This window comes from Coccinella septempunctata, chromosome 4 (genome assembly GCF_907165205.1).
Source record: "Coccinella septempunctata chromosome 4, icCocSept1.1, whole genome shotgun sequence".
Classification (NCBI taxonomy): Eukaryota; Metazoa; Arthropoda; class Insecta; order Coleoptera; family Coccinellidae; genus Coccinella; species Coccinella septempunctata.
In genome coordinates this window covers 39,625,124-39,638,589 of record NC_058192.1, presented here as the reverse complement: position 1 = coordinate 39,638,589, position 13,466 = coordinate 39,625,124, and the positions used below count along the sequence as shown (strand labels likewise).

Below are 13,466 nucleotides of genomic sequence, written 5' to 3'. Positions count from 1 at the left end.
ATCGAAAATATTCTTGACAAAAAACATAATGCCTTTCAGTCACTACAGAACAACCCAAACGACGAAAATGCGAAGGCAAAATACAAGGAAGTTAAGAGAAATGTACAAAAAGAAATAAGATCAATTAAAAACGCCTGGTGGACTTCTAAAGCGAAGCAAATCCAGGCATTTGCCGATCAAAACGACCAGTGAAACTTCTTTAATGCAGTGAAGGAAACTTACGGTATTTCAAGAAGAAAAGTTTGTGCAATCAAAGATGCTGACGGCTTACTCCTGACTGAAGACTCTGACATCAGAGCCAGATGGAAGGAACACTATTCCACTATCCTAAACATGGAAAGCATGGTAGATAATGCAGTCTTAAATAGAATTCCTCAATATATGCCCAATCAATCATTGGACCAGGAAATTACCGCCGAAGAAATCAGGGTAGCAATAAACACTTTAAAGAATCACAAAGCCCCCGGAAACGATAACATTCCAGCAGAAGTTCACAAAGCACTCGGCGAAGTAGCGATAGAACCTCTGAAGCTTGCATTTAACCTTATCTGGAAAACTGAATCAGTCCCACAAGACTTCAGAGATGCAAAAACGTAAATGTGTTTAAAAATAAGGGGAGCGCTTCTGATTGCGGAAATTACAGAGGCATCTCGCTTCTTTCAACAGGCGGTAAAATTCTGGCAAGAATAATGGCCTCAAGACTTATGAAACATGTAGAGCTGATTATCCCCGAATCCCAGAACGGATTTCGACCAAATTGGGGAACAACCGACCACATATTCACTCTGAGACAACTTCAGGAGAAAGTCAAGGAACAGCATAGCCAATTATACGTAGCATTTGTAGACCTGACCAAAGCCTTCGACTCGGTGAACAGAGAGGCTTTGTGGAGTATCATGGAGCGGTTGGGAGTCCCCAGAAAAATGTCTGCAGAAGCTTCCACCAGAATAACATGGCCAGTGTTCTTTACAATGGTGAAACCACAGACTCCTTCCAGACTAATACTGGCGTTCGACAGGGCTGTGTCTTAGCACCTGTTTTGTTTAACATCTTTTTGGCAGCCCTATCTATGATTGTAGACAGTAAATTACTTTCGAGGGGCTTGGAAATTAAATACCGCTTCGAAGGTGGACTGTTTAACCTAAAAAGGCTGAGAGCGAAAACGAGAACGAAGGTCCTTACCGACCTTCAGTATGCAGATGACTGCGGCCTCACCTCAGACTCCGCTGACAGCCTGCAAAAAATTTTGGAGACTTTCGACTGGGCATATAAAGCGCTGGGGCTGAAAATCAACATTGCTAAAACTAAGATTATGTGTACCCCACAAAATGCTGAAAGGACCAGAGTGAAGATCGAAAACGAAGATTTGGAATATGTCGAATATTTTCATTATCTTGGAAGCGTAGTAAGCAACAAAGCCACAATCGACGACGAAATCAGAAATAGAGTCGGTGCGGCATCAAGAGCTCTTTGGGGCCTAATCACGACCTGTCAATCAGAACCAAAGCAGCAGTTTACCGAGCTGTGGTAGTCCCGACCATGACATATGCGTGCGAAACGTGGACCACTTACAGGCGACAGCTGAAAACATTAAATCAACTACAACAAAGGCACCTGAGGCAGATAGCGCACATCAAATGGTTTCATAAAATCTCCAATAAAGCTGTTCTCGAAAGAACTATTATAACAGCCAGAGCATTGATGTTTTAGTTGGCCGAGCGCAACTCAGATGGGCCGGGCACGTTCAGCGTATGCCCGAAAATAGACTTCCTAAATGCGTCTTGTACGGAGAGCTGGTGTGCGGGCAGAGAAGTCAAGGCGGGCAGCTAAAGAGATATAAAGACTCTCTTCATGAGAAACTTAAACTCTTAAATGTACAGAACGACTGGGAGGCTCTGGCAGAGGATAGATCGCAATGAAGACGTGTTGTGAATAGCTACAGCGCGGAATCGGCCAGACGTCGAAATCCATCAGCGCAAGGAAATTATGAATGTCCGGAATGTGGCAGAGTGATCACCTCGAGAATAGATCTTTTCAGTCATCGAAGGACTCACTGAAGATAGGATCTGTGTGGGAGTTTCAACTGTATCTTTTATCATATAATAAAATGTAATCCTTCTGTGTAACGTTTTATACTCGTCATCGAGTTACAGCAATATATATGTTAGCAAATGTTAATTTGACCCCCCTTAAAATATACTGATAATGTCCGACGACGAATGTCGAAGGAAGAATAAGAGTATAGAACCTATGCTCTGTGAACTCTGTGCTCCAATGTTACCTGCTCTCTCTTTTGCACAGGCCGAGACACAATTACTTGAACTACCTTGTCGGGCGGTACGCTCTGTACCTGACCCTTTGTTAGAGCACCTCCACGTGCTAGATAACCGACCGCCATCTTACTTTGTAAATAAAAAGTACCAACCACGTGTTTTATTAAATCTAACATCAGAAGTGGGATTAAATTTCTTCTTTCGAGAAAAGATATTGAGGATCCTATTTTGTGTGTGAAAATCGTTTGTGTTTTGTGAGAATCTACAAGAATAAGCCAGAATGGACCAGCAAAATCTCAACAAAGCTCCCGAAGAAAGTGAAGCCATTTCGGTAATGCGGATAATGGAGAACCAGGCCCAACTTCAAATGGAGATGATGGAGTTGCTAGCCAACATGTTTAGTTTAAGGAACGACACCGACCACGTGGTGACCGCATAATTATCGTTAGCCCAGTTTGACGATACATCCTTTTCAACCAAGGAGTGGATTGAGGAAGTTGATCGAATTAAATTCGAAACAGGTACGTCTGATACTGTTGTAGTATTAAAAGCTGGGCAAGCCCTGAAAGGCCGTGCAGCCAAAATTTATCAAAATTGGAAACCGATTGTTAGAAATTGGTCAACATTTTCTAGGAATTTAGAGATAGCGTTCCCTGAGAAAGGAACTCCGGCCACGAGGCTTAAAGCTAGCATGTTGATAAGTAGTGCAAATTTTAGTTCGTTAGTAGAGTATGCTCATGCCAAGTTGAATTCGATCAGGAAAGTTTGTGAAAAGTTTCCGTGGGAAATAGTGTTGAGCTTGATAGCACATGATATCACAAATGTAGAAGTTAAGAATAGATTATTAGTGCAAGAATCTAAGAATGAAATGCAGCAGCTGAAATAGCCTTCTTCATAGGATTCCGACGCTCCATATTAGTCTCAGATAATAGTAGAAAACTAGAAAAATGAATCAGCTACTGAAAACAGAATCAGACAAAACCTTTCATGGGAATTGTAGGAACTGTGAAAAATTTAGGCATAGAAAGTTAGATTATTGTAAAGAAACGTTGTTTTAATTCTAATCCTGAAAATTCCAGTCTTGAATGTAATTTCTGTGATAGAAAGGGACATACTGAAGATTTTTATTTTGTTAAGAAAAAGAGAGAAACAAGTTCAGTCAAACTCTAGTTACCCAGTGTTCGTAACAATCGATTAGCACATTAGATTTGAATCTAGACTTGTCAGGATTGGACGAGCGATTAGTAAAGTATTGAATAAATCGAATGTTGTCAAATAACAAAAATATCAAGCATGTCGACTAACTTAGTCGAAACATACCTAGTGAAAATAAGATACTGGCGCTTTGTTGTGTTTCAGGAAAATCAAAACCAATTGCAAAAGTTTAATCTGTTTTGTACGTGAATTCTTATGAAGATTTACACAAGACAAGCGCTCTCAAGAATGTAAAATGTTCCCGTTGAGCAATCCAGGAGTATAGTATAACGCTGGCAGGTCTCGAACATCAGGTTAGGTTACCGATTGATGTTAATCAGAAAATTTCCATGAAGGTGACATCTATCGAATGAAGAAAAACTGAAGCCAACATTTATTGGACCTTTCGAAGTGCAAGCAGTCCTACCAAACGATCTATATGCCTTGAGAAGAGTAGGAGTCCAGAATAGAACCAATGAGATCTTGGCCTAAAAAAAGCAAATAGTGATGAGTGAGTGCTAGTTTCAATGATGCGCCATGATGAAGTGAAATATTCTCATGTCCATCAGATTTTATGTTCTATACTTTTCCTTATGAGATTCTTATTGTTATGTTATGATCCATTGTATTGTCTCATGTTCATTTTATGTTGAATGTTTTCCAAAGCACTTGAAATTCCATGATAAGTTTTCGGTACTTTAAATACGAATATGTAAAATTGACAAGTAAGGCCCGGACGGGAGTCCCTAGTTAAGGCTCACCTCTGTGCAATTTCACAGTAGTGATATTGATAAGTAAGGCCTGGACGGGAGGTCGCTAGTGAGGCTAACCTCTGTGCAATTTTACAGTAGTGATATTGACAAGTAAGGCCCAGACGGGATGTCGCTAGTGAGGCTAACTCTGTGCAATTGACAAGTAAGGTCCGGACGGGAGTCCCTAGTTGAGGCTAACCTCTGTTCAATTTCACAGTTGTGATATTGACAAGTAAGGCCTAGACGGGAGGTCGCTAGTGAGGCTAACTTCTGTGCAATTGACAAGTAAGGCCCGGACGGGAGTCCCTAGTAGAGGCTAACTTCTGTGCAATGTCACAAACCTAATTTAACAGTTTATATGTTGTAAATGACAATTTTATCAACTTTTGAAATTCCAAGTGTTTTGTTGACCTGTTCTGTAAACAGTAAGCGGTGGTGGATTTTTTCTTGCTTGGCTCTTTTTTCCACCTATAATAATGCCGCAGCGCGAGCCAGCGCATCAAACAGAGCCATGTACACAAAGATTCAACTGTTTTATGTTTACAAGCTCCCTTTAACAATGTTGTTTGATATTAAGATATTGTTTATGCCTACTAAGTGAAACGAGGACGTTTCAGTGGTCAGTATGGCCGTGTTAGCAAATGTTAATTTGACCCCCCTTAAAATATACTGATAATGTCCGACGACGAATGTCGAAGGAAAAATAAGAGTATAGAACCTATGCTCTGTGAACTCTGTGCTCCAATGTTACCTGCTCTCTCTTTTGCACAGGCCGAGACACAATTACTTGAACTACCTTGTCGGGCGGTACGCTCTGTACCTGACCCTTTGTTAGAGCACCTCCACGTGCTAGATAACCGACCGCCATCTTACTTTGTGAATAAAAAGTATCAACCACGTGTTTTATTAAATCTAACATATATATATATATATATATATATATATATATATATATATATATATATATATATATATATATATATATATATGTATATGTATGTATGTAAATCGTCAAGTCTGGGGTACTTTTCAGTCGCTAAATGGTCAGTTTGGAGACATTTGTCAACTTTGGGGTCGGCCCTCAAACTTTTCTCCTGGGAGTTGGTTAGTTTGGAGACCTGACCCCAAACTTTTTTAGAAATTGTTTAGATGGTTAGTTTGGGGACGTGACTCCGAACTTCTTTGAAAAATGTGTATAAAATGAATTTTCGATAATAAATTCGTTCCGAGACAAGTGGAAGCATCTCTCCTGAGAGTATTGTTACCGTATTTTTTCGAATTATTCTACAAAGTGAATCTGTTGAACAATTTTGTACAGTTAAATGACTTTCTTAAACGACCAAACTGAAAGAGTCTTCGAAATGTTTTTATCCCCAAACAGTTCATAAAATAACTAAAAACAAGCTCAAACCTCACAACTTACACAACAGAAAAAGTTATGAAGTGCAGTAAAGTTCAATGACCAATAATGATTTAATGATCAATAATAATGCACGAAATCAGATTGATAGGGTTCGTGAAGAAATTTATCCTATATCCACTTCAAGAAATTCATATTATGATGGTTTACATGGTTAACTTGATATTACCATAACAAAAATTATTTGTTCTCTGAACATTTTGCTGATTCGTCAGTTATCGACAATTGAGGGTGAAATATACTAGAATCAGGGTACATGACACATCTAATTACTATCTGAAATATGTAGATGTTTCATTGTTCTCCCATTGCCAGGCAACAATTGTTCCAATTGATTTGCTCCTGACGAATTGGTGCAGAATTTACCAGAGGTATTTCCATCATTTAATAAATAAAATCCCCAAACTGGCCGAAACGAAAAATGTCCTCAAACTTCACGATTCACACACATATAAATTTGTAGACCAAGATTCAAGGTTTCCACAATGAATTAATTGAATATAATAAATACTTTTACCATATTTAGCAACATATTTTATAATATATTGAAAAACACAAATATATTTCGAATAATTATAGTCATAATATGACGTAGAAATTAACATGACGGCCTCATTGTGAATGCTCTTATTCTCCAGAAATAAAACCTGTTTCTGACTGAAATATTTTTGTCCCAAACTGGCCATACCATAACGAAAAACGTCCTCAAATATTACGATTTAAACACATGTAAAGAAAATATCGCATGTTTCAGCGTTTCTCTGGTATAATTTGTCCTATTACGTGATCTGAGAGTTTTTATGTTTGAATTCCACGTTTTTTGTCATAATTGTGAAAATCAAATTCAATTCATAGAATTCCGTTATCGATCTAAGAAATCTGGATTGAAGGCTGAAAATGTTGTTTCTTTGATATTTGACGGCTATATCGACAATAGGTACTGCTTTGTATTTTTGTAAATTAAAGTTTGATATTCAGCAGAGGAACGCATTTGAGACTTTAATTCATCCTCACTGAATAGAAACTCATTTTAAACATATACATTTGGAGTCCATGATTATAGGGACCAAACACTCAATTCATTAAATGAATTTTCAAGATGAGAATAAGGTTCTGTAAATTCGGTATCTTATTCTTCAGATGATTTTATGATACAAAGATACCATGGACTATGGGTTTCTTGCGCATTGTTCCTGAAATACAGGCTGTTGAAATTCAAAACAAAAATTGGTTTTTCGGAAATATTTTCAATACCGTACACTGTTTTCATTTGAGTTTTGGTAGGTTATGAGTACGCATTAAAACACATTTTTTCAAATTTCAAACTATTTTTTATATTCCCCAGGGGCGTCCGTTCAGACTTCTTTCCGAATAAATTCAGTAAAAAATGGTACGACAAAGCAAATTTGAAATTATTCTCGTAATTATCCAATAATCCACAGTCAGAATGGTTTCTTGAGTTTTTCGCCTAAAATAAATACTTTCTGAGATAAAAATAAAAGCAATTTCATCAGATCGCTATGAAATTCTGCAATTACTTATCTCATGTACTCCGACATTGGAGATAACTTCTGATTTTACAATTTTTTGTATTTGAACACCCTGTATTTCAGAAACAATATCCATAGCGAACTCATTAGTTCAATGATATACATTAATTAGGCCTCATCGTAAAAAAATTTTCTTTTTCTTCAAAAATAAACTTCATGTCTTACGTCCAGAAATGAAATTCATTTGTGAAATGTATTCTACCCGAAAATGGTTATAGTATATACTTGAGTCTAAAATTTTCCTTCTGTTATAGACCTTTGACAAGATTTGTCATTCGCCGAAGGTGTCCCAAAAATATAGAGCAATCACTTTCCTGCTGTATTACCAGTCATTGAATTACCAAATTTATTTCTGAAAAATCTGAACGATTTATAAGTTTTCAATCACTTTTCATGGATCAGTTATGAAAAATATTAAAAACAGTTCTTTTCAGGAACTTTGACTTCATTTGATATACACTTCCGGTACGATCGAAATAATCAAGTCGACACAAATATTTCGGAAAAGAAGGTGAATCTTTTTCACCTCTCTGTATAAAATACGAAAAGATCCAATGTATCTAAGTACACAGGGTCATTTCTGACCAATGACCCATCGGGCAGGTGGTAATAGGGAATCATATGAGGAGTCAGAAATAGGCACTCAAACATCCAATTTCTGAGATACTTGGTGTTTTCTGACCATCACAGTATATTCAAACCTCTATAATTTTCAAACTATTGAATATTTTTGTCTTTAAAGCCCGTTTACAACAGTCGAAAATTCTCTAGATAATTACTAGTGAATTCATGCACCGTGAATTCTCTGCAGTTACATACGTACTTTCAGTAGAATTCACTGTTCAGCTGCATATTTTCTGCAATTTTCTTGCAAAAATTCTCTAAAGAAGGACCGTACTCTATTATAAACATTTTACGCCCATGTATCAAAACATAACTCTGTACGCGAAGAATTTTTTTCTGTCAGTTTCGTGAAGACAAGAAAAAATGCTATAGAAATCAATGATGAATTCGAAACTAACATATTCGTGAAGACGAGAAGAAATGATTCGTCAACAATGTATTCAATTAGCACAATTCAACAACAATTCATATTTGAATTGAACTTCTAACGAACACATAGGAAATATGATAACTTATTTATGAAATTTCATCAGTAAGCTGCTTTGAATAACCATGCATTTTTCAACTTTTTTCTATACATATAAAACTGATTTTCGTAACATTCGAGGGTCATACCGAAGATCAGCACATACTTCATCAAATCTCTGAAATAATTCAGCTCTAGTATTGATATTTTTCGGATAGATAAATTTTTTCTGATGACCCTATAAAAATTATCCAAAGGGATAAAATCAGGAGATGGTGCTGGCCTTCTTCTAGTACTTCCCCCACTTATCCACCGATTTGGATACTCTGAATGATGGGAAATAATTCTTTCAGAAATATTTATTCTTCTTTTCCGAATATGTTGATGATAAAACTGTGAATCATACGGAGTGGTGTTTTTGATATCTGATCATCAAAACTAGGGCACAAAATCAGTCTTTAATATCGAAATACTTCGAAAACATAGTTTTAAATATTATTGAAATCAGTCGATTATTTCGAAATTTGTAAAAAAAAATCGAGATATTTTGTTCTTCAGATGGCTCTACTATAAACAGAAAATTTGTGCTATTCAGATTGAACATTGATTTCCATAACATTTTTTCATGTCTACGAAATTGATAATTAAAATTTTTTGAATCATATACAGAGGAGTGTTTTACTACTAGAACGATTTTGTACGGTCCTGTTTTTTTTTATTGATTTCTGCTTTTGATTGTCTCAAAGATAAAATTTTACCAAATATCAAAATCAGCAGTTTCGAAACTGTCGGGGTTTCAATATAATGATTTTCAGGAAACACCCTGTATCTCAGAATCTAGTAGGCATAAAATATGATTGAGTGTCCATTTCTGACTCCTCATATTGTCCTCTATTATCCCCTTTCAATGGGTCATTGGTCAGAAATCACCCTGTATATACCCACCGAAGTTTTGCGTCTATAGGAATATCAAAAGTACGAAATATTCCTTTCTTGCTATTGAGTTTCAAAGTCTCATTTGAGTTTCATATCATTGTTATAGAAGATTTCCTGCTCAATAATGGGATATTTTGAATAGGTAAAAGTTAGCGAATTTGGTCATCAAGGAATCCCTACGGCTGTTGCTATGTGGATATATTTCATTCGTTAATTTCATAGACAGCAGCGAACGGGGAAGAATATTCTAGAATTTTCGGGAGTTGATGAGCTTGTATATCCGAAATTTGTTCAGTTCGGGGTCAGTTCATGAAAAGGGGGGAATACTTTGTCTGTATTCAGTTAAGTACGGAAATTCTGATTTCAGAAGTTTTCTCCCACAAATATTCTACAACCTTTCCGCAATCTGGTAATACATATTGAGTCAATAATTTCTGATCGCTTTGGATGGATGGATATCGCACCCTATGGATTGGATTTATATTCAAATCGTTTGAAACACGTAAAATGAAAAAAATGGCTAATTACGGTTGAAATCTTTTACGTAGCAACACTTTTCCAACCGGTGGAGGAGATGTAGAAAATTTCAATGATTCTGCCAGTTAAAATATATTGTTGTTAATGTTATATACGTATGCCCCTCGTGAAGTTTGGAACCTTTATGCTTTATGTTATAGTATGATGATCATAAGGACAATATTATCTTCAGAGTAGGTATCTCAACAATAGAACGGGTGGATTCAATGAGTTTTATTGAAATATGTCCACATAATTAGTTTTTTTTTATTGAATTTATAGGGATTTACAATCTACTTTCAAAAGTATTAAGTAAATGTGTTGTATGTAGAGACTAAGAGAAAGAATTGAACATCAATTCATAGTTAAGATTATCCAGTTAGGTTAGGTTCTTTTCAACCTCCGTGAGTTGAACGGATCTTCTGTCAGTTGGTCGATCAGTTGGTTGGCATGTCCTTCTAGCTTCTGATGATATTTTCTTGAGTAATTTTCTATTTCTGTGACATATGGGACTCTTAAATCCTCATGGATGGTGAGGTTGGAGACATATCAAGGGGCATTAACCACTGAACGTAGTATTTTAGATTGAAGTCTTTGGATGATTTGAATATTTGATGGTTTTAACGCAACCCCAGAATTAGATGCCGTTAGTCCATATTGGCTTGATGATTGCCTTGTAAATATGTAATTTATTTTGAAGGTTCAATTTGGACTTCCTGCCTTTAAGCAGTTGAATATAAAAAATTTATATCTAACGTCTATGATCTTCACCTTAGATATATATACTCATGAAAATCGTGAAGTTTGGAACCTTTTTGTTATAATATGGTAAGTTTGGGGCCAGTAATATTCCAAATGTTCCTCAACGATGGAAAAAAGGTTACAACGAATTTTATGGACTCATTTGATATATTCCGTGTAACATGAATTAATTCATATCGGGCGGCAGTGGCGGCCCTTCGATCTTCCTATATTTATAACATATTCATACCTACTTATGAGAATCGTAATGTTTTGAAAACTTTTTGTTATGGTGACAATAAAAATATTGTTACCTGTAAAAATACAGTATATCAACAGAACGATTGGCTGCAGTAAATTTTATTGAAAAATTTGATATTTCAGTTTCCCATAATAAGCCCGACTGAAGGTTTTTCGACAGGAACTTTTTGGAAATTATTAGGTATCGCGGCGGGAAGCTCTATCGAGAACCCGGTTTATTTGCTTCCGTTTTGCTGCAGTCTTCTATTACTACTGAAGGATGAAAAATATTAATCAATCAGCATCAAATTGATATTACTATTAGAAGTTTTCTATTATTAGTGTTTATGATTTGACATATTGATACTTTGATTTCATTGTTCAATTCATGTTTTTCAATATACTTGACAGGTCAGTTTGTAAGTATGAGTTATATTGTAATTTGAAGAAACGATATAACTTCTTAACTTGAATAGATTATTGTGGACTCTTTGTGTGTTGATATTACAGATGTTGGTTTCTTTCCCTTTCAATTTTTTTTTATAGATGCAGCATTTGCACTATGGACTTTTTTTAGCAATGAAATACTGAAATATTCATTTATCTTGCTGCATATAATAACCAGTTTGTCGGTTCGAATATTCAAATTCTCACGAATTGAAATGATCTTAATCAATATTTCTGCCATAGATTTCAGTCATAGTAGATAGATAAGTTGAAGTGCTATAATCCGGTGGCAAGCATGCTATCCGGGATTTACTGTTCTTTACTCAGTAGATAACGTACGCCCACTGACCAACTATCATCTTGTATTTTGAGTTATTCGGCGAAATGAAATATCATGTGATATTTCGAATATTCTGCGTCTAACTTCTTGATGCTTTATATAATTTTCACAGATTCATTGATTCCATTAGAAAATTCTCTAAAAAATATGTTCAGTTATTTTTTTTTCAGTAATAATTGAAATGACTATTCTATATCATTCTTGATTTAAATCAGTTCAATGAAAATTCATAACATACATTCAACCTGTATATATGTAATAGCCCATACAATCAGACTCAATAGAGTCTGTTTATTACTCACCTGAATGTTTTCACATACAAAAAAAAATCTATGAAATTTCCATTTCAATAAATTGAACACATATCATAACACGAGTGAATAACACTTTGTGCAAACGGACCGTGAAGATCCTGAAATAATGAATCAACAGAATTTAAGCAAATATTGACGTTTAATAACGATTGATTTTTCATTGTTTGTGATTTTTCTGACTCCATTCACGGAATAACACATATGTATACCACAATATCAGAAAAAAAATCAAATATAAGAATGACCCCAAATTGAAAAAATGTTTTTTTCTGGTTTTCTCCGGTCCAATAGGTCATATATACGAATGTATAGTAATGTATACAAAAAGAAAGCCACCTTAAAAATGTCCCCAAACTTGACGACTTACATATATATATATATATATAATTAGGAAAGAAAGAATATATTGGGAGTGTTGGACACTGTTTATTATCTATTGTTCACTGTGTAACAATGCCGATGTTTCGAAACAAATCGTTTCTTTTTCAAGGCTGTAAATAAATACAAAAAGTATACTATAAGACACACAATATGACATAACATGAAAATAAATTACCTAGTTACGAGAACAATATTGTACGCTTTTTAAAAACATTAGGATTCAACAAAGAAATCAAAATCTCCTGGAGAGCAGACATACAATCCCATCACTTTATCCGTTTCTATATTTATGATAATGACATCAACATAAGGTTACAAAATATTGATCAGGAATGGTCTTAACACTATTGACGAGGCCAGCCATTACTTATTACTTTCTAAGTATATTATTATAGATCATGCTTAGGTGTTGCACATATTCTCTATGATTGACGGTATAATTTCTTTTTATGTGTATCATCTCGCTTAGAAGAAGAAGAAATTATACCGTCAATCATAGAGAAGATGTGCAACACCTAAGCATGATCTATAATAATATACTTAGAAAGTAATAAGTAATGGCTGGCCTCGTCAATAGTGTTAAGACCATTCCTGATCAATATTTTGTAACCTTATGTTGATGTCATTATCATAAATATAGAAACGGATACAGTGATGGGATTGTATGTCTGCTCTCCAGGAGATTTTGATTTCTTTGTTGAATCCTAATGTTTTTAAAAAGCGTACAATATTGTTCTCGTAACTAGGTAATTTATTTTCATGTTATGTCATATTGTGTGTCTTATAGTATACTTTTTGTATTTATTTACAGCCTTGAAAAAGAAACGATTTGTTTCGAAACGTCGGCATTGTTACACAGTGAACAATAGATAATAAACAGTGTCCAACACTCCCAATATATTCTTTCTTTCCTAATTCTAATACAATGGATGATAACCAAGTTACTATATATATATATATATATATATATATATATATATATTAGACTGATTCAAAAAAATCGACTTTCTTTTTTTTCGGGAAACACACCCCTTATTATCTTCAGGGCACTGAAAAAATGACGTCTGTGAAAATATTAGTCAAAAATCTTATTATTTAGAGGTCGCTCATCGAGGATTTCTATTTTCCCTACTAATAGCAGGGGAAAAAAATTTATTTCTAGTTAAAAAATTCCAGTTCGCAAACCAATAGACGGATTCCATTGAGCGATATATTTTTATGTAGGGAGTTAGGTGCTCTACAAAAACTGTCTCATATAATTTTTCCATAAAA

At 35.1% G+C, this 13,466-nt stretch overlaps 1 protein-coding gene and 1 long non-coding RNA gene across 2 annotated transcripts; both read left to right on the top strand.

Moving 5' to 3' along the window:
- The first annotated feature begins 1,069 nt into the window (after positions 1-1,069).
- Positions 1,070-1,531, top strand: LOC123311721. Its single transcript, XM_044895792.1, has one exon. It carries the CDS (start codon positions 1,070-1,072, stop codon positions 1,529-1,531), a length of 462 nt encoding a protein of 153 aa, XP_044751727.1.
- A 1,226-nt stretch (positions 1,532-2,757) lies between these two features.
- On the top strand, positions 2,758-3,949 carry LOC123311796. The gene is made up of 3 exons (XR_006537513.1): positions 2,758-2,794; positions 3,633-3,767; positions 3,824-3,949. It is a non-coding gene; the product is annotated as an uncharacterized LOC123311796 (long non-coding RNA).
- Positions 3,950-13,466: the final 9,517 nt, after the last annotated feature.